The sequence below is a fragment of the Equus caballus genome, chromosome 15 (assembly GCF_041296265.1).
Source record: "Equus caballus isolate H_3958 breed thoroughbred chromosome 15, TB-T2T, whole genome shotgun sequence".
Lineage (NCBI taxonomy): Eukaryota > Metazoa > Chordata > Mammalia > Perissodactyla > Equidae > Equus > Equus caballus.
The window spans coordinates 86,246,813-86,273,578 of NC_091698.1; the positions used below are offsets into that span (position 1 = coordinate 86,246,813).

At 40.5% G+C, this 26,766-nt stretch overlaps 1 protein-coding gene across 50 annotated transcripts in view; it reads left to right on the top strand.

The window, feature by feature from the left end:
• Nucleotides 1-26,766, top strand: part of DTNB (dystrobrevin beta) — a 237,966-nt gene that overhangs the window by 180,156 nt on the left and 31,044 nt on the right. For 31 of the 50 annotated variants that reach the window (XM_070235815.1, XM_070235820.1, XM_070235828.1 and 28 more), the window contains 3 exons: nt 13,254-13,339; nt 14,203-14,316; nt 18,894-18,990. In XM_070235815.1, coding sequence (XP_070091916.1) covers nt 13,254-13,339; nt 14,203-14,316; nt 18,894-18,990 — 297 coding nt within the window. Of the gene's footprint in view, nt 1-13,253; nt 13,340-14,202; nt 14,317-18,893; nt 18,991-24,515; nt 24,537-26,766 lie in introns of all 50 variants that reach the window. The other 19 variants (XM_070235811.1, XM_014731260.3, XM_070235825.1 and 16 more) reach the window with 1 other exon arrangement.

Genomic DNA, 26,766 nt, shown 5'->3' on the forward strand with positions numbered 1-26,766 from the left:
TCTCCTTCAAGCAAAAATAAGAAGATTGGCAACAGATGTTAGCTCAGAGCAACTCTTCCTCAGCAAAAAAAAAAGATATTATTAAAAAATAAGCAGACAAACCACAACCTGGAAGAAAATATTTACAGCACATGTCTGACAAAGGACAAAATATATAAAGAATTCCTGCACCTCAATAATAAAAAGACAAACCAAGTTTTTGTGTGTGTGTGTGAGGAAGATTGGCCCTGAGCTAACATCTGTTGCCAATGTTCCCCTTTTTGCTTGAGGAAGATTGGCCCTGAGCTAACATCTGTGCCAATCTTCCTCTGTTTTGTATGTGGGACACCACCACAGCATGGCTTGAAGAGTGGCATAGGTTTGCACCCAAGATCCGAACCCATGAACCCCGGGCCATCAAAGCGCAGCACGCGAGCTTGACTACTTGACCACTGGGCTGGCCCCAAACCAAATTTTTTAAATGGTGAAGACTTGGACAGACACTTCACAAAAGACGATGTACAAATGGCCAATAAGCACATAAAAGAGTGGCTGATATCATTAATCCTCAGGAAAATGCCAGTTCAAACCGTAATGACCTACTAGAATGGCTAAAATGAAAAAGACTGACAACAGCAAGTGTTGGAGAGGATGTGGAGGACTCAGAAATCTCATACATTGCTGGTGGGCGTGTACGTGGTACAGCTACTTTGGAAAACTATTTGGTAGTTTCTTAAAGAGAGAAACATCATCCTAAGACCCAGGAATTCTACTCCTAGATATTTGTCCAGGAGAAATGGAAACATCTGTCCAGAAAGAGCTTTGTACAAGAATGTTCATAGCAGTTCAAATCATATTAGCTGGAAACATCCCAGGGATTTATCAACACAAGATTAGGTAAACAAATGTGGTATGTTCATACACGGGAATTTAACACAAAAAAGGAATGAACACTGATACATGCAACAACATAGATTATATAAAAAACATTATGATGGGTGAAGGAGGCCAGACACAAAAAGATACATACTGTTTGATTCCATGTATATGAAATTCTAGAATAGGCAAAACTAATTTATGGTCATGGAAATCAGATCAGGGACTGTTTCTGGGAATGGAGATATTAAAGGGAGATGAAGAAAATTTCTGGACTGATAAAAATATTCTGCATTTTAATAAAGGCATGAGTTATGTGAGTGTATGCATTTGTCAAAACTGAATGGCATCCTTAAGATCTGAGCATTATATCTCAAGTAAAAAGGAACCAAAATGGTGAATATGCAAGAGTTTGGTTGTGTTGGGAAGTGGCTACCCAGGGATTTTCCATCTGTTTCCTGCAATTTTGAAATAATTCATAATAAAATGTTTCCTTTTTTCCTGTTCAGTTTTCCACCCTTTACTTTCCTTGAAGAGTTATATACATATTAATATCCATCCCCTCTCGCTGCCACGCACTCATTCATCTTATTCATTGGCAAATATTTGTTTTGTTTCTGTGATGTGCCATATTGGGTACTATGATAAACAAATGATTCCTTCCCTGATGGAACTAACAATCTAGTGAGAGAGACAAGCATTAAACAATCACACTATTAAACATGACTACAAATAATTAAGTTCAGTGGAGGAAAAATATAGGAAGCTGTGAAAATGTAGAGCGGGTCCCTTATCCTGAAGAATGAGGGATGGCTTCTGTGAGAAAGTGTTACTTGAGTTGGGATCTGAAAATAAGTAGAAGAGAATTCAGCTTCCTGGGAACTGAAAAGGACTAAAAACCAAAGCAACCCAAGAGCTGCTGTTGCTGCCACTCCTGGCCTCGGCTCTAATTATCATGAGGTGCAGTGGGCAAACTTTGTGCATATGCAGAGTGGAGAGTTGGAAATGAAGCTCTCACGTAAAGCTAGGTCCTGAAAGCATTATAACCTGGTGAAGGTGTGGTGTAGAAGATGACCATCCGCTAACACAGAGGTAAGATGGGAAGACTCATGGGTCTCCTTCTATTGCAGTGGAAGAAGAGGATTCCCCTAGGAATTCACTGTCTTGGGTCTGTCTATACTTGTGTTCGGTGGATTTACATTACTTCATAGTTTGAGAAACACCAAGGTGAAATTTTAACATAAAGTTAACCCGAACGCATCTAACAGAAGCAAAATGTAAATCCTTTCCTAAGGTTAACATTCTCAGTTGAGGCCTAGCAGCTGAGGTATACCTCGCAGATATTGTGGGTTCAGTTCCAGACCACTGCCGTAAGGCAAAAACTGCAATAAAGCAAGTCATGGGAAGTTTTTGGTTTCCTAGTGCACATAAAAGCTATGTTTACACTACACTGTACTCTATTAAGTGTGCGATAGCATTGTGTCTAAAAAAACAATGTATGTATTTTAATTTAAAAATACTGCTAAAAAATGCTAACCATCATCTGAGCCTTCAGCAATTTGTAATCTTTGCTGGTGGAGGGACTTGCCTCAACGTTGATGGCTGCTGACTGATTAGGTAGTGGTTGCTGAAGGTTGGGGTGGCTGTGGCAATTTCTTAAAATAAGACAATGAAATTTGCCACATTGATTGACTCTTCCTTTCGCAAACGATTTCTCTGTAGCATGCGAAGCTGTTTGATAGCGTTTTACCCACAGTAGAACTTCTTTCAAAATTGGAGTTAATCCTCTCATACTCTGCCACTGCTTTATCAACTAAGTTTATGTAAAATTCTAAATCCTGTTGTCATTTCGACAGTCTTTACAGCATCTTCACCAGGAGTAGATTCTTTCTCAAGAAACCACTTTCTTTGCTCATCTATAAGGAGCAACTCCTCATCCATTCAAGTTTTATCATGAGATTGCAACAGTTCAGTCACATCTTCAGACTCCACTTCTAATTCTAGTTCTCTTGCTGTTTCCACCACATCTGCAGTTACTTCCTCCAGTGAGGTCTTGAACCCCTCAAAGCCTTCCATGAGGGTTGGAATCAACTTCTTCTAAGCTTCTGTTAGTGTTGATATTTTGATCTCTTCCCATGAATTATGAATGGTTTTTTTTTTAAGATTTTATTTTTCCTTTTTTTCTCTCCAAAGCCCCCGAGTACATAGTTGTATATTTTTAGTTGTGGGTCCTTCCAGTTGTGGCATGTGGGATGCTGCCTCAGCATGGCTTGATGAGCAGTGCCATGTCTGCGTCCAGGATTCGAACTGGCTAAACCCTGGGCCGTCGAAGCAGAGCGCAAGAACTTAACCACTCGGCCACGGGGCCAGCCCCATGAATGTTCCTAATGGCATCTAAAATTGTGAATCCTTTCCAGAAGGTTTTCAGTTGACTTTGCCCAGATCCATCAGAGGAAACACTCTCTATGGCAGCTATAGCCTTACGAAATGTATTTCTTAAATAGTAAGACTTGAAAGTTGAAATTACTCCTTGATCCATGGACTGCAGAATGGATGTCGTGTGGCAGGCATGAAGACAACACTAATCTTGTTGTATATCTCCATCAGAGCTCTTGGATGACCAGGTGCATTGTCAATGAGCAGTAATATTTTGAAAGGAATCTTTTTTCTGAGCAGTAGGTCTCAACAACAGGCTTAGAACATTCAGTGAACCATGTTGTAAACAGATGTGCTGTCACCAGGCTTTGTTCCATTTACAGAGCACAGGCAGAGTAGATGTAACATAATTCTTAAGGGCCCTAGGGTTTTCAGAATGGTAAATGAGCATTGACCTCAACTTAAAGTCACCAGCTGCATTAGCCCCTAACGAGAGCCAGCCTGTCCTTTGAAACCGGGCATTGTCTTCTCTCCAGCTCTGAAAGTCCTAGATGGCATCTTTTTCCATTATCAGGCTGTTTTGTCCACACTGAAAATCTGTTGTTTGGTGCAGCCGCCTTCATTACTTAGCTAGATCTGTCAGATAACTTTCTGTAGATTCTACATTAGCACTTGCTCCCTCACCTTGCACTTTTTTGTTATGGAGATGGCTTCTTTGTTAAACTTAATGAACCAACCTCTGCTGACTTCAGACTTTTTCTTCTGCAGCTTCTCACCTCTCTCAGCCTTCATAGAATAGAAGAAAATTAGAGTCTTGCTCTGGATTAGGTTTCGGTTTAAGGGAATGTTGTGGCTGGTTTGATCTTCTATCCAGACCACTAAAACTTTCTCCATATCAGCAATAAGGCTGTTTCACTTTCTTATCATTCGTGTGTTCACTGGAGTAGCACTTTTAATTTCCTTCAAGAACTTTTCCTTTGCATTCACAACTTGGCTAAGTGTTGTAAGAGGTCTAACCTTCAGCATATCTCAGCCTTCGACGTGCCCTCCTCACTAAGCTTAATCATTTCTAGCTTTCAGTTTACAGTGAGAGACGTGCACGCCGTCCTTCACTTGAACACTTAGAAGCCATTGCAGGATTATGAATTGGCCTAGTTTCAATATTGTGTCTCAGGGAATAGGGAGGCCTGAAGAAAAGGAGAGAGAGAGGAGAACAGCTGGTCAGAGGAACAGTCAGAAGACACGTTTATGGATTAAGTTCACTATCTCATATGGGCCTGGTTTGTGGTGCCCCTAAGCAATTACAATGGTAACATCAAAGATCACTGATCACAGATCACCATAACAAATATAATAATCATGAAAAAGTTTGAAATATTGTGAGAATTACCAAAATGTGTCGCAGAGTAACACGAAGTAAGCAATGTGACACGAAGCAAGCAAATGCTGTTGGAAAAATTCCTATAGACTTGCTTGGCTCAGGGTTGCCGCAGACCTTCAATTGGTAAAAAATGCAATATCTGAGAAGCACAATAAAACAAGATATGCCTGTATTCCCACAGGAAGAGTCTAACTAAACATGAACTCCTAAGCTGACACTGCAATTTTAGGACCTCAGTGACTTTAGGTATTAGAATTATTGGCTATAAAATAACTATTTTAAAAAAGGGGGGGCCGGGGCCAGCCCCGTGGCTGAATGGCTAGTTTGTGTACTCCACTTCAGCAGCCAGGGGTTTCACCAGTTCGGATCCTGGGTGTGGACATGGCACCGCTTGTCAGGCCATGCTGAGGCAGCATCCCACATAGCACAACCAGAGGCACTCCCAACTAGAATACACAACTATCTACTGGGGGTCTTTGGTTGCGGGGCGGGAGAGGAGAAGGAGGAGGGGGAGGGGGAGGAAGGTTGGCCACAGGTCTTAGCTCAGGCACCAATCTTTAAAAAAAGATAAAATATGTTTAAAATTTCTTAAGACCTAAAAGAAGGAATTAAAAACACATGCAAGAAAAAACTGTCTAAAAAGACCAGAGTTGAAAACAAACCAAATAGAACTTAAACATTTTTAAAACAAAAGTTATTGAAATTAAAAACAGTGGGTTAAATGTCAGATTAGACACAACTGCATAGAGAATTAGTGAACTGAGAAATACGTGTAAGAAAATTTCCAGGGGCTGGCCCCTTGGCCAAGTGGTTAAGTTCCCGTGCTCCACTTCTGTGGCCTAGGGTTTCACCAGTTCGGATCCTGGGCGTGGACATGGCGCCACTCATCAGGCCCTGTTGAGGCAGCATCCCACATACCACAACCAGAGGCACTCACAACTACAATATACAACTATGTACCAGGGGGCTTTGAGGAGAAGAAGAAGAAAAAAAAAGATTGGCAACAGATGTTAGCACAGGTGCCAATCTAAAAAAAAAAGAAAAGAAAATTTCCCAAAACACAACACAGAAAGATAGAAAATTTGAAACAAAGTTTTCAGATGTGAAAGAGAGAGAACCAACCAATAGAATTATTTTCTTTTTTCTATTAGGGTGAGAAAATATTTGAAGAATTAATGGCTGAAAACTTTCCAAAATTGATTCACGACATGAATCCTCAGATTGAAACCGCAATCAGTCCCAAACTGAATAAGTAAAAATAATTCCACATCTAGATATATCATAGTGAAACTGCAGAATACAAAGACAAGATCCTTGAAAAGCAACCAGAGAAGATATATTACCTATAAAGAATTGATAGATTTCTCAACAAGAATAGAACAATTTTCTCAGAAACAAACAACAAAACTTTATTTAAAAATACGTAAGGGGCTGGCCCAATGTCGCAGTGGTTAAGTTTGTATGTTCTGCTTCCGTGGCCTAGGATTCGTTGGTTCAGATCCTGGGTGCGGACATGGCACCACTTGTCAAGCCATGCTGTGGCAGGCGTCCCACATATAAAGTAGAGGAAGATGGGCATGGATGTTAGCTCAAGGCTAATTTTCCTTAAAAAATAAATAAATAAACAAAACATCTGATTATATCTGGTGCTGCCAATGTTTGTAATGAAACTTTAAGAATTTTCTTTATGAAAAAAGAAAATTGAGTATCTTTAATGTACTGAAAATAACTAGCTAAACTGTCAAAAGTAAAAGGAATGGTCTGAAGCCAAACAACAGACTTTGTAAGCATTAACCAGGCAAAGAAAATGGAATGTGTGTCCAGCAGGGGGGTTTCAACATATGTAAAGGCCCTATGGTTGGAAGTTTCGGACCTGAAAGATGGCTTGTGTGGTTACAGCTCAGGTCAGGAGTGCAATTAGGCTGGACAGACAGCCCAGATCTCTCAGGACCATATTCGACAAACATAGTATTTTAATTTTAGAAATGCGTACCAATTTATCTTTATTTCCTCATAGGGAAATGGAGTTATGAAAGCTGCCAATGAAGACTCTTGCTTTTGTTTCTCCCAAAAATAATTTTTTCCAGGGCCAGCTGGGTGGTATAGTGGTTAAGTTTGCGCACTCTGCTTCAGCAGCCTGGGATTCAAGGGTTTGGATCCTGGGTGAGGACCTACACACCAGTCATCAAGCCATGCTGTAGTGGCATACCAGATACAAAATAGAGGAAGGTTGGCACAGATGTTAGCTCAGGGACTATCTCCCCCCACCCCCAAAAATAATAATTTGTTCCTATGGGTTTGTTCAGACTTCAAAATCTTTTCCTAGAGAATCTTCCTTAAGAATTAAGTCATACATCTAACTCTAACATCACAACTCTAAAGGTTAATAAAATGGGATATGATGGGGGGAAAGAATCGGAGAAAAAGGCAGAAAAGTTCCATTTAATTAGTTAAACCTTACATGTGGCCTCAATCAGTCACAGCTGTTTGAGTTAATTAGAAATTAAAATTTATAAATAAAATCAGTTGGATTTGTTGAGATGGACAGCATTGTGGTTGAGTTTTTAAAATTAGGTATATTTAATACCGTTATATGGTCTTGTTGCCTTTACATAGTACTTCAAAAATATTGTAAGTAACAGCTCCAGAGCCCTTTGACCCTAAAAGGAGATCACAGTGCTCCTTTACTGCAAACAAGATAAGTCTGTGTACATCTGATAGTCTCTGATGCCAATTCTCTAATTCATGTGAAAACGATAACTGTTAGAATGGTTTTGAGACTAAATACTGATCCCTTTCATCTTCCGTTTATTTTCCAAAGTGTGGTTATCTTGTAAATATTGGGCCTCTCAGGAAGGATTCTTCTTGACTAGATTTCTGTTAAACAGAAGATTTCTAATCCGCTGATCTCTCGCTGATACAAGTGCTTTGCATAAAGTGGGTGTAGTGCTTGAAAGAATTTATTTATAGCCTGCCAGATAGGCTTTGTATTGACTTTTTTTTTTTTTTTCAAAAACCTTCTTCCACAAAGAAAGACCCTGAAATCATATTAGCAGCCAGCATTACACCCTGTAGGGTGCTTCAGCGTCAGAACCATCCCATCTCCCTGGGGGGCAAACAGGGCCACTGAAACCTCTTCAGTCTGACCCTTGAATTAAGAAATTCTAGGTTGTTTAGATGAGCCAGGAGAGCTAATCTGTGTTCCTGAAGTGCCTAAATTCCTTTTTTATTTTTTAAAAAATTACAGTGTGTGGTAAATCATAGTGATAACAGCAAATTCTTATAATTTGATCACAAACATCACCAGCATTCGATATAATCAGCTGATTTTTTGTTTGTTTATGTTTAAAGTTTTTCTTTTCCTTATGAAAAAATTTAAAACTCCTGATGCAAAACTTGGAAGAAAGGTGAAATGAAGGGGAAACCGCCGAATTGTCGTCCTACCTAATACTGATACTTTTTGAGAAGGTTTTTTTCAGGTAGTCCAGTCCTGACCTTCACAGCCTCGTCATTGAGTCAGCTGCCCCAGGCACACACCATTCCAGAAATATCCTCGTGGCTTCTTAGAATTAAAGATCAACAGTGTCAGGGCTGGCCCGGTGGCGCAGCGGTTAAGTGCGCGCGTTCCACTTTGGCGGCCCAGGGTTCACCAGTTCGGATCCCAGGTGTGGACATGGCACCGAGTGGCAAGCCATGCTGTGTTAGGCGTTCCACATATGAAGTAGAGGAAGATGGGCATGGATGTTAGCTCAGAGCCAGTCTTCCTCAGCAAAAAGAGGAGGATTGGCAGATGTTAGCTCAGGGCTAATCTTCCTTGGATTAAAAGAAAAAAAAAGATCTACAGAGTCCATGTGGTGTTTTGCACACATTTAATGACTCAGAACCCCTGTAAAATTATAGTTGTCAAACGTGGCTACATATTATGATCATGTGTGAAGCATTTAAAAAATGTATAGATCCTTGGCTTTGCCTCAGACCTACTGAATCAGAATCTTCAGATTTAGGATCCATTGATTTTTATTTAAAAAGGAAAAAGAAAACTTCCAGCCTTCTGATTTACAGGTAGCTTGGGGGCCACTACCCTAAAAACATGGGTTTTTGAGAGAGAGAGGTTAATAATCCACAGCCCTCCGGTTTGTCGAGGTGAGGTTGTGGGGATGGGAGGACTGCCCCCAGGATACAGAGCAAGTCTAGGTGGTGTCAGGCTCGTCTCTTTGGAACTCATCCTGCCAAGTTCAAACAGATGAGAAGCCTCCAGTCTCCCTTTAGGAGGCTCCAGAAATGCACACTACCAGATTACAGTTTGCTGACTGTGTCAGCTTTCCTTGGTTTTATAACATTTGCCCAGTTTTACTCAAAGAGGTTTTGTTTTTTTATCCTGTACTTTTCAGATGCATCTCCATCTCATTAAAGATGATGGAGCTCTGTGAGATTAAGTAAACCTAAGAGAATGCTAAGGTAATAGAAAGTGATCCTCTTCACACCTCTCTCCGTAAATTTCCCATTTTGCAGACAAGAAAATTAAAGTATAGTAAAATAAAATAACTCAGGGTTTATGTGGCAAATAAGTAGCAAAACCTAGGATTCCTACCTGGTCTACCTACTTCCGTTCTTATTCCACTACAGTAAATTCTCGACTCCAGTAGCCAAAGCAGTGTTGTTTGTTTGTTTTTAATACACTTTTTATTATAAAACAGTTTTAGATTTACAGAAAAATTGTGAAGCTAGTACAGGGAATTTCCATATAACGCATACTCAGTTTCCCCTGTTATTAACACCTTACATTAGTATGGCATGTTTGTTGCAATTAATGAGCCAATAATTGATACATTTACTAAAGCCCATACTTTATTCAGATGTCATTAGTTTTTACCTAATGTCCTTTTTCTGTTCCAGGATTCCATCCAGGACACCACAGTACATTTAGTTGTCATGTCTCCTTAGGCTCCTCTTCACTGTGACAGTTTCTCTGACTTTCCTTATTTTTGATGACCTTGACAATTTTGAAGAGTCCTAGTCAAAAATGGTAGAATGTCCCTTAGTTGAGATTCGTCTTATGTTTTTCTCATGATTAGACTGGGGTTATGGGTTTTGAGAAAGAAGAGGTAAGTGCTGTTTTTTTCACATCGTATCAAGGGTACTTAGTCTCAACATCATTTGTCACTGTTGATGCTGACCTTGATCACCTGGCTAAAGGAGTGTTTGTCTGGTTTCTCCAACATAAAGTTAGTTTTTCCTCCCTTTCCACACTGTCTTCTTTTGAAGATGTCACTGTGGACGGGCCACACTAAAGGAATGAGAAGTTAGGCTACACTTCCTCGAGGGTGGGGTATTTACCTACATTATTTGGAATTGATTCTGTATTTCCCTGGTCAAAACCCTGCAGTGGCTTCACACCACATTCAGAATGAAATGGAAACTCTTCTCCGTGGCTGAAAGGCCCCATGTTATCTGGGCCCTAGCCTCATCTCCCAGCTTATGGGTACCGCTCTTACCATAGCTACTGCACTCCATCAACGCTGACCTGAACAAACCAAGCTGGAGCACCACAGGCCTCGGCCTCTGCCCTTCTGCCCAGCACACTTGTCCCTCAGGCCTTCACCTGGTTTGCTTCCTCACTTCACTGAGTCTCTGAAAGCCCTTTCATAACCACCTCGTGTAAAAAGTCTTCTGTCTCAGCTCACTCGGTTTCATTACCCTTTACTTCTTCATCGCATTTATCACTACTGTTTTTTTTGTGTGTGTGTGTGTGTATATATTTTTTGGGGGGGGGTTCTTATCTTTCTCTACCAGCATAATATGAACTACATGAGGGTAGGGGCTCTGTCTTATTCACTAATGCATCCCTAGTTCCTAGAACAAAACCTAGCACACAGTAGGTGCTCAGGGAATGTTTGTCGAATAAATGAATGAATGAACTGTTTAATTTTTGAAAGAAATCATCTTTAGGTCTCTTCTGGCCAAAATATTCTAGGTCTTTGTGAACTAATAATTCCCTGTCTGTCTTCTTCCCTTCAGTGTCCTGAAGGCATTTTAGGAGGGAATACTTGGCTTTCTTTTTTTTTTTTTAAGGAGAATTGTGGTATTTAAGACAGTAAATAAATAAAACCCTAAGTTTCTCTGTTAATATGCACTTAACTATGATTAAAGTTGGATTGGGTGAAATGAGCCATCATTTACACTTAGACTGGGGGCTCTCCCTGTTGTGACGTCCAGGGAGAGCAGCGAGGGTGCGGGTGCTTCAGGGAGAACTGCTGCCTCAGGATTTGAATTTTCCTCCACCCTCCCTTCCTTGCATTTGAGTAACAGTGCTTCTCGGTGCCAAAGAATCTTGCCTCATTAGAAATTGCTGTTAATACTCTTGATTCCTGTATTAACCTCCTGTTTGAAAGATGCCTCAGCATTTCAGTCAGACACTCAGAACTGAAAAGATTGTTTAGAAATTCCTAGTGAAATGCTATAGGATTTTTGTTTGCTATCATATGAAGCAGATTCCTTTCAGGGCTCATTTTCTCAGCGATAATTTTCCCTGGTCCCACTGAAATAAGGAGCCATTAGTTTTAACTCCAGTTTTCAGGAATTGGAAATGTATTATTCATAGCAGGTTCAGTCTCAGGCAAGCCATTTCTCTGAGGCTCAACTCAAACTCTCACAAGACTCTGAATCGAATATAGAAAATTTGCTTAATTAGCTGCTGGTCCGCTCTTCTCTGGAAGAAGAAAACTCGCCCTTTTTTTCCTTTTAAGAAAGAAAAATATTTGGTAATTTGGTAAAAAGCCTCCCACCCAGATTTTCTATGCAGTTTTGCCCCTGTTTGTTTAGGAAATGCCATATGAAAAGAATTGCTTGTTGCATCTTCAACCTCTAGACAGGAAACAAGATTTGTCCTTCATCATAGGTCATGTTTTAGGCTGAACCAAGAATGTGCAGAATGAAGCACAGCCACGGCAGAGCTTTCATTGAGAGCTTCCGTTCTGGTTAGTCAAAAAAAGGGAAACGTCACCTATTCATCCATTTTCCTAGTTGGTGTTGATTGGCTTCCATATTCTTAAAGGAGGTAACAAGGGTCAGAAACATCAGTGGATATGCAAATCAAAACCACAAGTGATTTCGCCAGAGAAGGTGTACAAATAGCCAATAAGCATGTGAAACATATTAGCCATTGGGGATATGCAAGTTGAATCCATAGTGAGATACCACTTCACACCCACTAGGATGACTATGATCAAAAAGTTGGACAATAACAAGTGTTGACAAGGATATGGAAAAAATGGAATCCTCATTCATTGCTGGTAGGAATGTAAAATAGTGCAGCCACTTAGGAAAACAGGAAGGCAGTTACTGTATGACCCAGCAATTTGACCTCTAGGTATATACCCATGAGAAATGAAAACATCTCTGCAAAAAAACTTGTCCACAAATATTCATAGCAGCATTATTCAAAATAGCCAAAAAATGGGTACAACCCAAATGTCCATCAACTGTTGAGTGGATAAACAAAATGTTGTGTATCCATATAATGGAATATTATTCAGCTATAAAAAGTAACGAAGTATTGATACAAGCTACAACATGGATGAACCCTGAAAACATTTTGCTAAGTGGAAGACTCCAGACGTAAAAGACCACATATTGTATGATTCTATTTATATGAAATATCCAGAGTAGGCAAATCCATAGAGACAGAAAGTAGATTAGCAGTTGTAGCAGTTTTCAGAGTCAGGGAGGGGCATGGGAAGTGACTGCTAATGAGTGTGGGTTTTCTTTTTGGGGTGATGAAATTGCTCTGGATTTGGATACTGGTGATGGTCTCACAACCTCTTAAATGTAGTAGAAATCACTGAACTGTACATTTTAAAAGCCTGGATTTTATGGTATACATTATATCTCAATTTTTTTTAAAACCCACAATTAACTACTTCGTGCTCACTAGAATGATTAAAACCAAAAAGAAAATGACAAGTGTTGATGAAGATGTGGAGAAATTGGAACCTTCATTCGTTGTTGGTGGGATTGTAAAATGGTACAGCCACTTTGGAAAATGGTTTGACACTTCCTCCAGATGTCAAATTGAGAGTTACCATGTAACTCAGGAATTCCATTCCTAGGTACTTACCCAAAAGAAGTGAAAACACATATCAACACAAAGCCTTGTAAGTGAAAGTTCATAGCAGCATCATTTGTAATAGCCAAAAGCTGCAAACAATGGAATACTATTCAGCAATGAAAAGGAAGGAACTCCTGATTCATGGAGCAACATGGATGAGCCTCGGAAACATCACACAAAGACTACATGTTGCATGATTCCATTTTTATGAAGTTTCTAGAAAAGACAAACTATAGACAGAAAGTAGATCAGTGGTTGCCTGTACTGTGGTTGGGGATGGGAGTGGCCGTTGACTATAAACTGGCATAAGGGAATTTTTTGTGGTGATGGAAAATGTTCTAAAACTGGACTGTGGTGATTGGTTGCACAACTGTTTAAATTTACTAAGATTCATTGAATTGTATGCTTAAAGTGGGTGGATTTTATGGTATGTAAATTATACCTCAAAAATCTGTTTTAAAAAAGTAAACAGTCAGTCTAGGACTCTGGATGTATTTTAATCAGGAAAAAAAACTTTCTTTCTCCTCACTGTAGACCCGACCTCCCACTGACTTGAGCTTTAACTTTGATGCCAACAAACAACAAAGACAGCTTATTGCAGAACTGGAAAACAAAAACAGGTAAGAATACAGAGATCGAGCCAGTTTCTAAAGTCCAAGATTATCACGTGAGTATCTGATTCTCATGTTCCTTGCAGACTAGCGGGCTTTTGACCACAAAGGAAGATCCCACCTCAGTGAATATAGGCCAGACCAAATCCAGTAAATGCCCCGGACACTAATTTATATATCTCTGCATGCTGTTCCTTTTGGTAGTGCAAAACCCTGCTCATGTGCTCTCAGGTAGATTCTTTCTCCCACCCACCAGTTCCCCTCTCAAGATTCCTTTCTCCACTCTACTCCCAGGAGCCTTTTGCTCTATCTAGTCACCTTGTTCTGTCCCATTATGCTGCATGTGACTGTTCAGTCTCTCACTAAAAAGCCATTTAAAGGCATGGAGACCAGACAACACACCATCATACACTGAACTCTAGAAACCAGGACAAAGAGATTGGACATAATGTAACAGACATAGGTAGAAGAAATGGCAGCCATCGTCACTCGGGGCGGGGGGGTCAAGGGGAAGAAGGGAGACAGAGGAAGACTTGGGGGCAGTTAGCGTAGGACCTGCATTAGGAGGTTGCATGGAGTTCTCTTTTCCTTTCCCCAGAGAGGAACAGAGTATTCTAGTTGTTGTTTTAATTTTGTGGAGATTTTCCAAGTTCTTGAGTATTTTTATGACTTTTCTACCACAAAGGATTGTTTCATTGAGGAAATGTCAAGTGCAGCCGTATTAAGAAGGAGTCCATTTCATATCCTGGTCATTTGGAACAATCAGAACAGGATTGATAGAGACGGCACTACTAGAGTGCAAACTTAACAGGAAAAACACAGCGAGCTCTGAAGCACTGTGTGGCCATCTTCCTTTCACCCATCCTCTCTAGAGAGATCCTGCAGGAGATTCAGCGTCTCCGTCTGGAGCATGAGCAGGCTTCCCAGCCCACCCCTGAGAAGGCCCAGCAGAACCCCACGTTGCTGGCAGAGCTGCGGCTGCTGAGGTGAGTAGGGAGACTGCACCACTGTCCCCACATTGTAATCTGCTGCAGTAGACATTTATGTCTCAGGAAACCAAACTAGTGGGATAGAATCTGTTTATCGGTATAACTAGTCATGTGAGAACCAACAGCTAAAGCCTTCCAGTCGTTCCATTGCTGCTTCAGATGTTTGGGTTCCTTTATTAATCAGTCTGAGAAGTGCTGCCTTCATTACAGAACTAGGTAAACACCAGTCTCCAGCTCCATGACAAGCGGAGTAGTGTTTATACTTTTGTGATTGCTTTAAGAAGACCATTGTGCTACACGCAGTCTTCTTATCTTGCTAATTAGTCTGACTTGAGAGGCTCTTGGGAGGAATAATCTTCTCTCTGACCTATGAGAATACTCTCCTGGTGCTTCATAGTCAGAGCAGGACTCTGTTGAAGAAAAAGGGTGCTTCTTGTGCGTGTCCTCCTCGACATGAAAGCACGTGGGAATCCCTTGCACCAGGTGTGGTGCCTTCCCACTTCAACATAAATCTAAACTGTCTGAAGGATCGAGAGACCAAGGACATGGGATCAGAGTGAGGGTAGAGAGCAGCCTCAGTTCCCACGCTGATGCTGTTTTGGAGGCAAGGAGAACTCTTCCAGAAGGGTGTAACACGAGAGTGATGTGATCAAAGTTATTAGACTCTTTTTTCCTATAAATCTTAGAAAGAGTCAGTGACTTGATTCTCCCCAGACCTCCAGATTTCCAAATAGTGAGTTCTTTCTGTTTAGGTTGTAACATCTGACATTCCACAGTTGATTTTTAACATGCTGTCATCTGGGATTCTGCATAGCTGAATATCCTTTTTTAGTTCTTCTTTTGGCTTAGATCATTTAACTTCTCAACTATGATTTCTTTTCCTAGAGAATGGAGATAATTGTTTTTCTGTAATGGTGATCCTGTGTAGATTTATAATATCAATAAATAAGTCATAAAGAATTTAAACTGTGCAGAAGAAAATTGTTAGAGATATAGAGATTCCCATTCTCCTAAAAATTCATTTTAGTTTCTAAATTTAGTTGGGCTGAGATTTGGGTTGCTGTGCAGCCCACTGTTGCATATTTGGGACATTAGCACAGTTGGTGTTACACTAGGAAGGAGGGGAAGACAAATGGTGCTGTCTCAGACGAGTATAACTCTGAGCTATCAGCATAAGATACAACTGTTTTCTTTCTCCACCACAGCTCAGGCACAAGTGACTATTTTGTATCTGGAAGAGCAAAAAACTGTCACACTTGAGTGTAACTGTTGCTGGAACTGGGAATGCTAAGTGCTTAGTTAAGCTGGAGGGATCTGAAAAATATCATAGAGTTAGTAGGCAAAGGGCTGGATCTGGGGATGTCACATAAGGCAGTAAAAGCAGGAATTTAAGTCTGAGGAAGGTCTAAATCCTGAGAAATCAGAAAATATTTAATCTCAAAAGCAGCTGCTACATCACTGAAAAAATAAGGACTATTTAATAAGTGTGCTGGATCAAATGGTTATGCATATGGGCAAAAATAGTGCCTCTCTACCTCGCATGATATATAAAAAACACTACCAGATGGATTAAACATAGAGACAAACTTTAAAACTTCTGGAAGGAAATGTAGGAGAATTTCCTTAGGATTTTGGAATAGAAAATAATTCTCTCAGAATTACTAACTGTAAAAGAAGTTGGTAAATTCGTCTATATTAATATTAAGAACTTTTGTTTATCAAAAAACACATAAAGGGCAACATTTATTTGTAGGTATCTGACACCCTTCTGGTTTTGATCAATATATGTGAATCCAGGAACTGTCAATACTCAGCTAGAATAATAAAACAAGATAGAGAATTTCATCCTTAGGATTAGTGATTATGAATCCTGACCAGTGGGGTTGTCTTTTCCCCCTTTATTATTAATTTTAATGGTATATTTGTTACGATAATATATATGACAAATGTGTTAGATATGAAGCATAATGATAAAATGAGCACCCATGAACCCACATTCTACTTGAGGACTCACGTGTTGCTAGAACCATCTGGAGAAGTGCCCCCTTGTCCCATCTCCTTGTCTCCACCTTCCCCACAGAGCTGACCTCATCCAGAATTTGGTTTGTCATTCCTTTGCTTTTTAAACAGTATTACTTAATATATGCGTATTCCCACATAATAAAGTGTTTAGTTTTGCTTTTGTTTTTTGCGCTTTATAGAAATGTTATTATATTCTGTCTCCTGGAACTTTTCCCCCCTCAATATTACTCCTTAAGATCCTTCCTTGTTGTTGCATATAGCTAGCTGTAGTTCATGCATCTCCACCATTACAATTATTTGGTCGTGCACAGCACAGAGAAAGAGTACTGCATCCAGTCTTGGGAGTTCAGGGAAGAAAATATATGTATGAATATATGAAGAAAATATATATGTAGGCTAGAAGCAGTTAGACCCATGGAGGTGGTGTAAGTTGAGCTAGACCATGACGAGTAGGTCTGATTTGGATGGAGTGTGGGACAACGTTTCAGATTAGAAGTGGAACTAGGGTTCAGCATGATCCCTTAAATAAGTAGAACACATTTGAGAGATGGGAAGGAGTCTTAGAGCTAAGGATTTGTTTTCAGTCACCCATTGAGTCAGTCTTTAGCGTACCAGTGATAAAGGAGATAACATTAGTTAGATAATTGAGTCTAGATTCTGGAGAGCCTTAAGTGATAGGTCATTGGAAATCCTTGGAGGGTTTCAGATGATGATTTTATTACGTTCACTAGATATAAATTGAGTACATACTGGATGTGTGATATTCTCTTTATCATTCAGTACTTGCGAAGATGAGTAAGATTCATCCCCTGAACTGAAGGATTTTGCATCGTGGTAGGAATGACAGCAGTGTAAGGTAAAATAAATTAAGTGCCCCAAGAAGCACCAGTTGCTATAGTGATTAATTAAGCAGGACCTGATGCCTGCTGAAGTAATCAGGAGCAGCTTCCTAGAAAGAATGACATTTGGAATGGACATTAGAGTGAATAACATTTGGAAGAGAGGGGAGAATAACTATGAATCATAAAATGATGGGGTCTGTTTAGGGAAAAGTAAACCATTGGCTGGAGGTCCAGACATGAAAGGGAATAAGAGGTGAGGTACTAAGGACAGGAATGTAGGTGGGATCTGGAGCAGCGCTGTCCGATAGAAATATAATGTGAGCCCCGTATGTAATTAAAAGTTTTCTAACAACCACATTGAAAAACCAAAAGGAAATAGGTGTCATTGATTTTAATGCTGTCTTTTACTTAACCTGATGTATCCAAAATATTATCGTTTCAACATTAAAAAATTATTAATGAGATATTTAACTTTCATTCTTTCACACTAGGTTTTTGATATCCAGTGTGTATGTTACACTTACACCACATCTCAATTCAGACTAGCTTCGTTTCAAGTGCTCAGTAGTCACGTGTGGCCAGTGGCTGCCATACTGGACAGCAGAGGTCTAGACCATGCAGGGCAAGAGTCAGTGATTCTAGAAATTCTGTTGTTGACGTTATTACATAGGATGACAAAATGAACACTTTACAATGATCCTTTGAGCATCATTGTAAAGTTCACAGAACACTTCCGTATCCATTATCTTATTTGATCCTCAAAATATTGCTGTTGTTATTTGCTATCAGTCCCATTTTAAAGAAAAGAAAATTGAGGCTCAGGTTAAGTGACTTGTCCGAGGTTGCATAGTGAGTAAATGGTGGGCCTCAAGTTTCTTGATTTATATTCCAGTGCTTTTTCCTCACCATAACAGATGAAATCAGTATTAATCAAGCTAGGAGACAATTGCATGTGTGAGGTAAGGAGCACTTGGATAAAGGGAGAGATGTGGGAATAGAAAGACACAACTTTCCAAGAGAGAATCATCTGAATTGGGTGACTGATTGAATATAGGATATAAACAGGGAAGTATCAGAAAGGGCTAAGTTTTTCAGCTATGACATATGGAGGAAAAAGTGGCAGAGATAGAGAAATTGGAAAAGAGAATCCTTTGGGGAGGAAAGTCTTAAGTTTGGTTTTGGACATACTGAGCTAGAGTTGATGTGAAATCCGTCCTCGGGGAAAAGTGAATTCTCTCAGACACAGAGTCATCGTGACGTCTGTCACACTTCTTGAACCTCATGTCTGGTGCTAGAAGCACTGGCTACTGAACCCTATTTTCCCTGAGCAGTTTTTGTGTATTTTCTCCACTATTAACTTAAATTTGGACTGGTTTTATGTATTTTTCTAAGTGAAGTATTGAACTTCCTGAAGAAGAATTTTTAAAATCACTTTAATGGTATTAATAATACTTTTTCTCTCTGTGGCCATGTATACTTTCCAAAGCATTTTTGCATGCTATTCTCAGAACATAAAGAAAGTTGGGCAAAAGAGATATTAGGACCACTTTATACATAGGGTATTGGAGCTTAAATGACTTGCTCAGCATCTCTTACACTGGTAATTAGCAGAATGAGACCTAAGACCCATTTCACCTGGCTTTAGACCCTTCTTTGAGGGTCCCTTTATCTTCAAAGTTTCATTTTTGATGGGCTTTTCCTGTCGGATAGGCAAAGGAAAGATGAACTGGAGCAGAGAATGTCGGCACTGCAGGAGAGCAGGCGGGAGCTGATGGTCCAGCTGGAAGGGCTGATGAAGCTGCTGAAGGTAAGAGCCCTGGCCAACTCTCGGGTCTCCTCCTCCCACCACCCAGCTGTTCTCGTTTGTATTCCACCACCAGTTCAGCTTCTGCCTCCCCTGTGATGTTGGAACAGGATATGACTAAAGGCTTAAATAGTGCTACCTAGACCGGGTTTTCAGGTAAACCTCCATAAAGTTAGCCTAATTTGGTACAAAAGCCATCTAAATTAGTGTAAAGCCTGATTATAAAAAAACTAATAACTAGAACTAGAGTAATGTCCTTGAATAGTCGCTTTTATGAATAAATAAAAATGTTTAGAAATAGGATATTAGCTATGTATATATGAATATTTCTCAACTATTTAAAGTTTCTTTTAAGGCAAGTTTTCAGATATTCTCCCTAAATATTTAACAAATATTAAGTGTCTTATTTTAATAAGTATTACAGAGGCAAACCAACCTAATCAATAACTCTATTAGGAGGAATAAAATAGCATTATTAGCTCTAGGTTTTGTATATTAGGGCTTGAATAAATCAGGAATAATTCATCTATTTTTGTTGAAAAATATATTACAGCCCCTACACTCCAGAGCAGAGAAAGGCATGCTTGGTGTTTAAATGTCCTCACCTGGACAATTTTACTGGCATTGCACACTATTTAGCCAGCTGTGGAGCAGCAATAGCAGAGCACCTTTGTCCGTGCTGTTAATTCCTGGGACATTTTTGTCGATGATGCGAAACCACCGTACTTTGTAGTATGACACAGAGTTCTCAGCCAGAGTGGAAATAAGAGCCAGGCTGAGGGGCTGGATTTAATCCTGTGGTAAAGGGGAGACATTGAAGGTTTTGAAAACAATAGTTTAGGGAAATAGGCAGAATAGGTTAAAAAGAGGAGAAACTAAAAGATTTTAGGAGACTCATGAAATCATCCAGGCCCAAAGGGACAAGGATCTCGGCTAGGAGTGGAGTCCAAGAAAATAGCAACGTTGAGACTTTTCTTCAACTTCTGCATTCTAAACCGGTCCCTTAATAACAAAGCTAGTGGGATTAGCAACTTGGGTAAATGTGGTGTTTGTGTTTTAAACTGACTTTTGACTTGCTCAAGACAATCACTTCTTTAACCTTGAGCTGAGTTTTTCCAGCTTGGCCCTGGATATTTGGGTTTTTTGCATGGATATGTTTCTGCATTAACCCTGTTAACAGGATTTCTTGTGAGAAATATCTTATGTCTAAATGGATCTTGTTTAAAGAAAACCTTATGCATAAAACCTGGCCCAGATCCCTCTAATAGTTTTCAGGTATCCTGCTAAGCAACCCATTCACCCACTCAAGACAGCAGAGATGTCCTTAAACACATTTGGCCTGTGTAACATCTGGAGCCACGTGGGGCTTTAAAAGTCCTGCCATGGTGGGGTTAGTTTACCTGTAGGACAGGAGATAGTAGAGGATCCACCCACCGCTTGCCTGTGTCAAACCTCCCTTTAAGAAAGATGCTCTCAAAACATTACTCAAACGTAGATGGGAAGGTACCCCAGGGTGATTTTTGAAAAAGGCAAAAGGTTTATGCAAACTCAAGGGAAGTCAGAGTGCATTTCCCCTAAGTACCACGGTGGGCTTTCCCGTCAGCTAGCTTGCCCTCCGTGTTCCTTCGAGTTCCTGCCTCAGAGCCCCACGTGAATTACCAGGGCCTTGTCGTTTACCTCTGACACTTGTATTCAACAGCTAAGCAGAATGAGCTGATGGCTGGAACTCTAATCCCAAACCTGGAGTTTCTTTGTATTTCCAGCTGTTGTCTTACAGTTACAATTTTAGTAAATAAGCAGAACCCTGCCTCCCCATTTTGCAGGATCCCCTGCCAGGTTCTTAAATGCCTTGTCATTCACCCACCTGACACCCTGAGGCCCTTCAGACTGGAAGAATTTGTGAACACAAACCAGGAATGTTGTCTTTTTATCCAGTGATTCGAATTCACAGTTGAAATCTCATGCTTTTAGTATCCACCTTAGAGGATTCAGCATAATCTTAATTTGTGTATTATATGCACTCCTGAAAGATCATACATAGGAATTATTGACTTCTATTAAAATTTCAAAGATGTTTTCCTACTATTAAAAAAATATCTTCACCAACCCATAATAAAAGTGCCCATAAGAATCCTAATTTTAATTTCAAAGGAGTGTCCCCTGCTTTCCTTGATGTTCGGTCTGCTAACGTTTAATTCTCTCATAAAACAGCTGTAAGCAGTTAGTCAAGTGGATAATCAAGCCACATGGTCTGGGATACTCACAAATTAAAATACACCACACAGTAAATTTCCGTTTTCATGGGGAGTTCTTTCATTTTGCTTCAGTGAAATATCATATACTTTGTGTATTTATCTGAAAATGGTAATTTAAAGAAGCATATATAGGAAGTGTCACCGTTGTTTATTAATTCATTCAACAAAAATCTTAAATCCTTTTTTTTAGACACAAAGCAGGGTAAAAATCATGTCCTTATTTAACAAAGAAGTATTGAGTTCCTGAGTGTCATGTTTAAGTATTTGGTGTATAATGGTGAATAAGATTCAGTCTCTGTCACCAAGGAGTATCAGGGACCTTCTAATTGTTGGGTTTTTGTTTGTTTGGTTGGTTTTGGGTTTTTTTAATGAGGAAGAGTCACCCTGAGCTAACATCTGTTGCCAATCTTCATCTTTTTTTTTTCTGCTTGAGGAAGATTAGCCCTGAGCTAACATCAGTGCCAGTCTTCCTCTATTTTGTATGTGGGATGCCTCCACAGCGTGGCTGATAAATGGAGTAGGTCTGCGCCTGGGATCCAAACCTGCAAACCTGGGCTGCTGAAGCGGAGCACGCACAACCATAACCACTCGGCCACGGGGCCAGCCCAAATTTTGGGGGTTTTTTTAATGATGTAATTGACTGATACTCAGGCATCCGTGTTTTAGCATGCATCTTTTTCTTACATTTTTTTTCCTGATTAATGAACATGTGGATAACCTCTGCCTCAAACTTTTTTAATCTGAAAATGGTTATGTGTTGGTGTTTCAGTTTCTAAATCATGTTCCCAATATTTTTCTGCCTCATTTTCCATTTTTCCAATATCGTTTTTGAAACACATTTGCCAGATGAATTCTGCAGTTTTGAATTTCAGCCTTATTTGCAAATGAGCTTTTGAATGTAAATTTTTATGGCGATGACTACAGTGGCTGTGGCCTTGCTTTGGCCACCTAGCCAGACATCCCCCATGTGGAAGAGTCTGCCATGTTTTCAGTTAACATAAGCAGTTCTAAATTTGCACTTTATGAGTAAGGTATTATTACCGCCTTTAAATCAAGCTGGCTTCTATGCTTTGTCGTCAGTTGATGTGTACTGATCCCAGCTGACTAATCAATAACAGAAAGATTCTAAAGATCTTATATCTGACCCATTTACTGTGTTGACAGAGCCTTTAAGGCTTGATCTGAATAACTTTCGTGAGTTTAAATTATACAGCACCATCCTGAGTAACACTTAGCCAGAGTCCACACTCTCCCATTCCCTGCGTATCGGAGGTCTCCAAGTCCTGAAAACGCTGCCCTGTCCACCTTCCCCACCTACCCTGACACGTGTGTCTACCGCACTTTATCATGATTTCATGTCTTTGGACAAACTATAGCAGAGTCACCAAATGTGCAAACGTGAAACATCGTTTTCTGAGATTTCCCTATTCTGTTGAACCAATACCAAACCTGAAGAGAACAGTGAAGTAGGAAGGTGTCTTAGAAACAGTTCTAAGAAATTACATCCTGGTCTTTTGACCTCAGATGCAATTTCAGCCTGTCGGGATTGCCCCATCCCTCCCCTACCATTTCAATTTCCATTTCAACACTTAGGGCTAGCGATAAAAACACATTTTTAAATTGTTTAATAACTCTTCCATGGCTGTTTGCCTGCTTAGTGAATGGAGGAAAAGTGTTAGGCCCCACAGGGAAGCCTGGCTAGGAAGGGTGATCGCTTCCCACCTGCAAAACTCTAACCCTTCCACCCGGAGCTATGCATGCAGATACAAAAGTGAAAAGGCACTGACTTCTTCAGGGTAACTCAGCTGATGCTCAGGGCCCTCTTTGCCTGGGCTCCTGTGCATTTAGGTTTGGTCAGGCATCTAGCAGCTGGCTTTGATTATGAAGAATATCTTCCTACACTGAGATGGAGTCTCCTCAAGAGATTTCTTGGTGCCCATGTACTTTCTAGTCCATGTCTCTCCCTTGCAGGAATAAAATTACTTTCTCCAAATTTTTACTTCCCTTCTCCCTTTTGTAATTTCCTAGCTTTTCTGAAATCATTCTCACCGTTGCACCCAGATCTGCAGACTGAGAAGTACTCATCCATTCCTAAGACTTCCTACACACATGTTCAGTAAAGACTGCCTGTGCGGATGGGTCCAATTTAAATAGAACCTTTGCAACAGCTTTTAGATTTGCCTACTTGGGGCAAAAAGCGGAGGCTCCATGACCACGGTTATTCATAAGGCACAGAAAGAGGAAGTGAAGAGACTCATTAAAACAGAGTAGCTGCGGAGCAAAGGGCCAAAGAGAGAGAAACTCGGAAGTGTTTATCTCATCTTCATCGTGCTGCTTTCTGCAGTGCCTGGTGGTGCGTTCTGATAGCTGACTGCACACCATCACTGTAAGGCTCTGAAAGACAGAGACCATATCTTGTCTTCGTGTTTCTAGTGCTTTATGCATAAGAAGTACTAAATGAAGCTGTATTGAATTAATGAAAACCTGAGGTCGAGAACTCGTTTTTGAAAGGCCTCTCAGGGGCCCTGAAGCAGTTTCCAGTTTATTGGAGGAATGGGGATGCCAGTGGATCCTTGGAAAAAAACGCAAAGCAGCCCAAAAGCAGTGAAGGGGAGGGGACTAAACAAGAGAATCTGTGGTCAGGTGGAATTGCTGATTGTTGGGAAGTTCTTAGAGCACTGGTTCTCCAACCAGCAGGCGTCAGAATCAGCTGAAAGGCTCATACTGCACCCCACCCAAGAGTTTTGTTTCAGTTCGTCTGGGGTGGGACCCAAAATTTGTGCCTCAACAGTTTCCACGTGATGCTGCTGCTGCTGCTGGTCTGTGTTCCACACTTTGAGAACCACTGGCTTAGAGAAATGCATATAAACACGTGTGAATGTTGTGAATGGTGAAATACAATGATTATTGGGCTTTTGAGTCATGGTTGAGCTGCTGCTTTCAGTTTACCCTAAATAGTTATGTGACCTTAGGCAAGCAGGCTCTCTAGGCCTTTTTCATCTATAAATGAGGAAGTTGGCCCAGCTGGTTTCTAAGCTTCTTTTCTTGCAACTCTAGAAGTTAGCACTTAATGAATTGCGTGGGGCAGAGGCCTACCCTTTGCCCTGTCCAGAGGATGATGTTCTGATGGTGATCAGGGCCTTTGATCTCTGAACCCATGGGCCTGGCCTGGTTTGCCCAATTCTTCTATCGTTTCTTCCAAATGTTTGTGGTGATGGGCATTAATCTCTCTCCTTTTTCCCTCTGCCTTTTTTTCATCTTCGACACCTCTAGGAGGAAGAGCAAAAGCAGGCAGTAAGTGAACTTCAGAATTCTCCACCCGACTCTGGCTCCTTTTGCATGTCCTTCTTTTCCTCATATAACTGTTATATACTTTCTCCTCTCTTCCCTGCACAAGTTCATCTCTGCAGAATTGGTTATGTGTAAAACCCTCAGCAGTGCTCTCCATGGTGTTTTAAAATGGCCTAAAAGTCCATGTCATGTTTATCTAGTAGAGCATGTTCTTATTTGAAACCAGAGCTTAAATTTTTTTTCAAAGTACACATCTGTTGTGTTTATTTAAATATGCATGATTAGCCAGGCTACAATTGCATTTTCCTGCTCTTGCATTCTCTGCTGCTATGTGTCTAAAGTGACTTCAATTGCTTGAAACAATTTTCAGGGTGGTGGGGGTGACCTCAGGTCTATATACTGTGTCATGAATGATTGTGCATGAAAATGAGTAGTTCTTTTGGTAACTTTGGATGTCCCTTAGTCTTGAACAGGCTTCTGGGTGCTCCAGCTCCAGTAGCCTTTGTAACAAAGTTACTGTTGAAAACTAAGTGACTGATTATGCTGTAAGTGATTTCCTGTTCAGAGCCCACTCCAGAGGGAGCTCTGGTTTTTCTGAGCTGCATGCCTGTTGCATGGTGTTTAGGGAAGGTTTATGTTTATTTTTATTTTTCCTGATAGCCTCAAACCTGCACAAGAAAATCAATTGAGGGCCTATGCACAATGGTAACACCATATGCTTATGTAACGAATTAGGTTTTCAAAGCATATATTTTTTACACAAGCTAAAGCTGATTTTTAATTTACCTCAGGGCTTTTTTTTAAAAAGAGAAAAATGAAATGTTTAATTCAAAAAATTTACTCATTTTTTCCCCCAAAACCAAATTTATCTGTGTTTTAGTTTAAGAATAGGAACATAAAACATTGTTATTTATTATTCCCGGTAGGAAAGCAATGGAATGATAGAATAAAGTGGAGAGGAGAGGAAGGAAGAGATAGATAATAAGGGGAGGAGGCAAGAGGAGTGAGGGAGAGGCGGACTCTAAGAAAGAGGGAAAGGAGTCTGGTGTTAGGATTGCTAACAACTCAGAAATCTCAGTGGCTTAAATGTAACAAGAGTTTGGTTTTGTTTTGGCTTTGTTTGCTTTTGTTTTTCTCCTCATTCACACATAGTTTATTGCTTTGATTTTTTTTTAATAGTTTTTGTTCATTCTTCCCTTTTTTTTTTTCTTCTCTCCAAAGCCCCCCAGTACATAGTTGTATATTCTAGTTGTGAGTGCCTCTGGTTGTGCTGTGTGGTATGCCGCCTCAGCATGGCCTGATGAGCAGTGTTAGGTCCGGGCCTAGGATCCCAACCAGCGAAACCCTGGGCCACTGAAGCAGAGCGTGTAAATTTAACCACTCGGCCACAGGGCAGCCCCTATTGCTTTGATTTTATAGCACTTCCATATCAATAGTTACATTCACATAGGCAAAGCAGAAGAAGCCCAGGATGGAAGGTCAAGCCCAGCCATTAAATGCTTCTATCAGGAGGTGATACACATCACTTCCGCTCCAATTCGTTAACCAAAGGAGGTTACATGACCACACTTAACTTCAAGGGGGCAGGGAAGTATAATCCTCCATTTGCTTAGAAGAAGCAGAGAAGCCGGTGCTGGTAATGCCTACCACAAGTAGGAGGATGAGTAAGATTGTGTTGGAGGGCAGGAGAGAGACCCTCTATCCCCCTGCTCCCTTCTCCCGCTCCTTCCCTGACAGTCTCATCCCCCTGCTGTTGACCCTTCCTGCTGGTCCAGGGCATCACCTCACCTGTAGTTGCTGACCACCAGCATTCCTCTCCTTCTCCTCACCCCTCTACACCTCGGAGATGTGCTTCACAGCTAAAACCACTTGCTGGGAACTTCCTCCCACAGTCCGCCCAGACTAGCTTTTTCTGAGCCCTCTCTGAATGTGCCAGCTCAGAGTGAAGCACGTCCACCCTACACCTCACCTGAGAACTCTCTTTCAGAAGAGGGCAGATATTATGGATATTCATTTTAATGGTAGCAGTAGTGCTTCGAAGAGACATTTTATTTTTTAAAAATCTTATGGATTATTGTATAATCCAAGAACCAGAAATCGCCTCTGCTGGTATATTATTTCTCAGATCACTTTGAAGGTGACCTTGAGCAGAAAGGGGATTGAATGACATGTTCCTTTCAGTGATCTTTGATTCTGTGCAAGATCATCACCCCCTTGAAGTTGGCAAAATGAG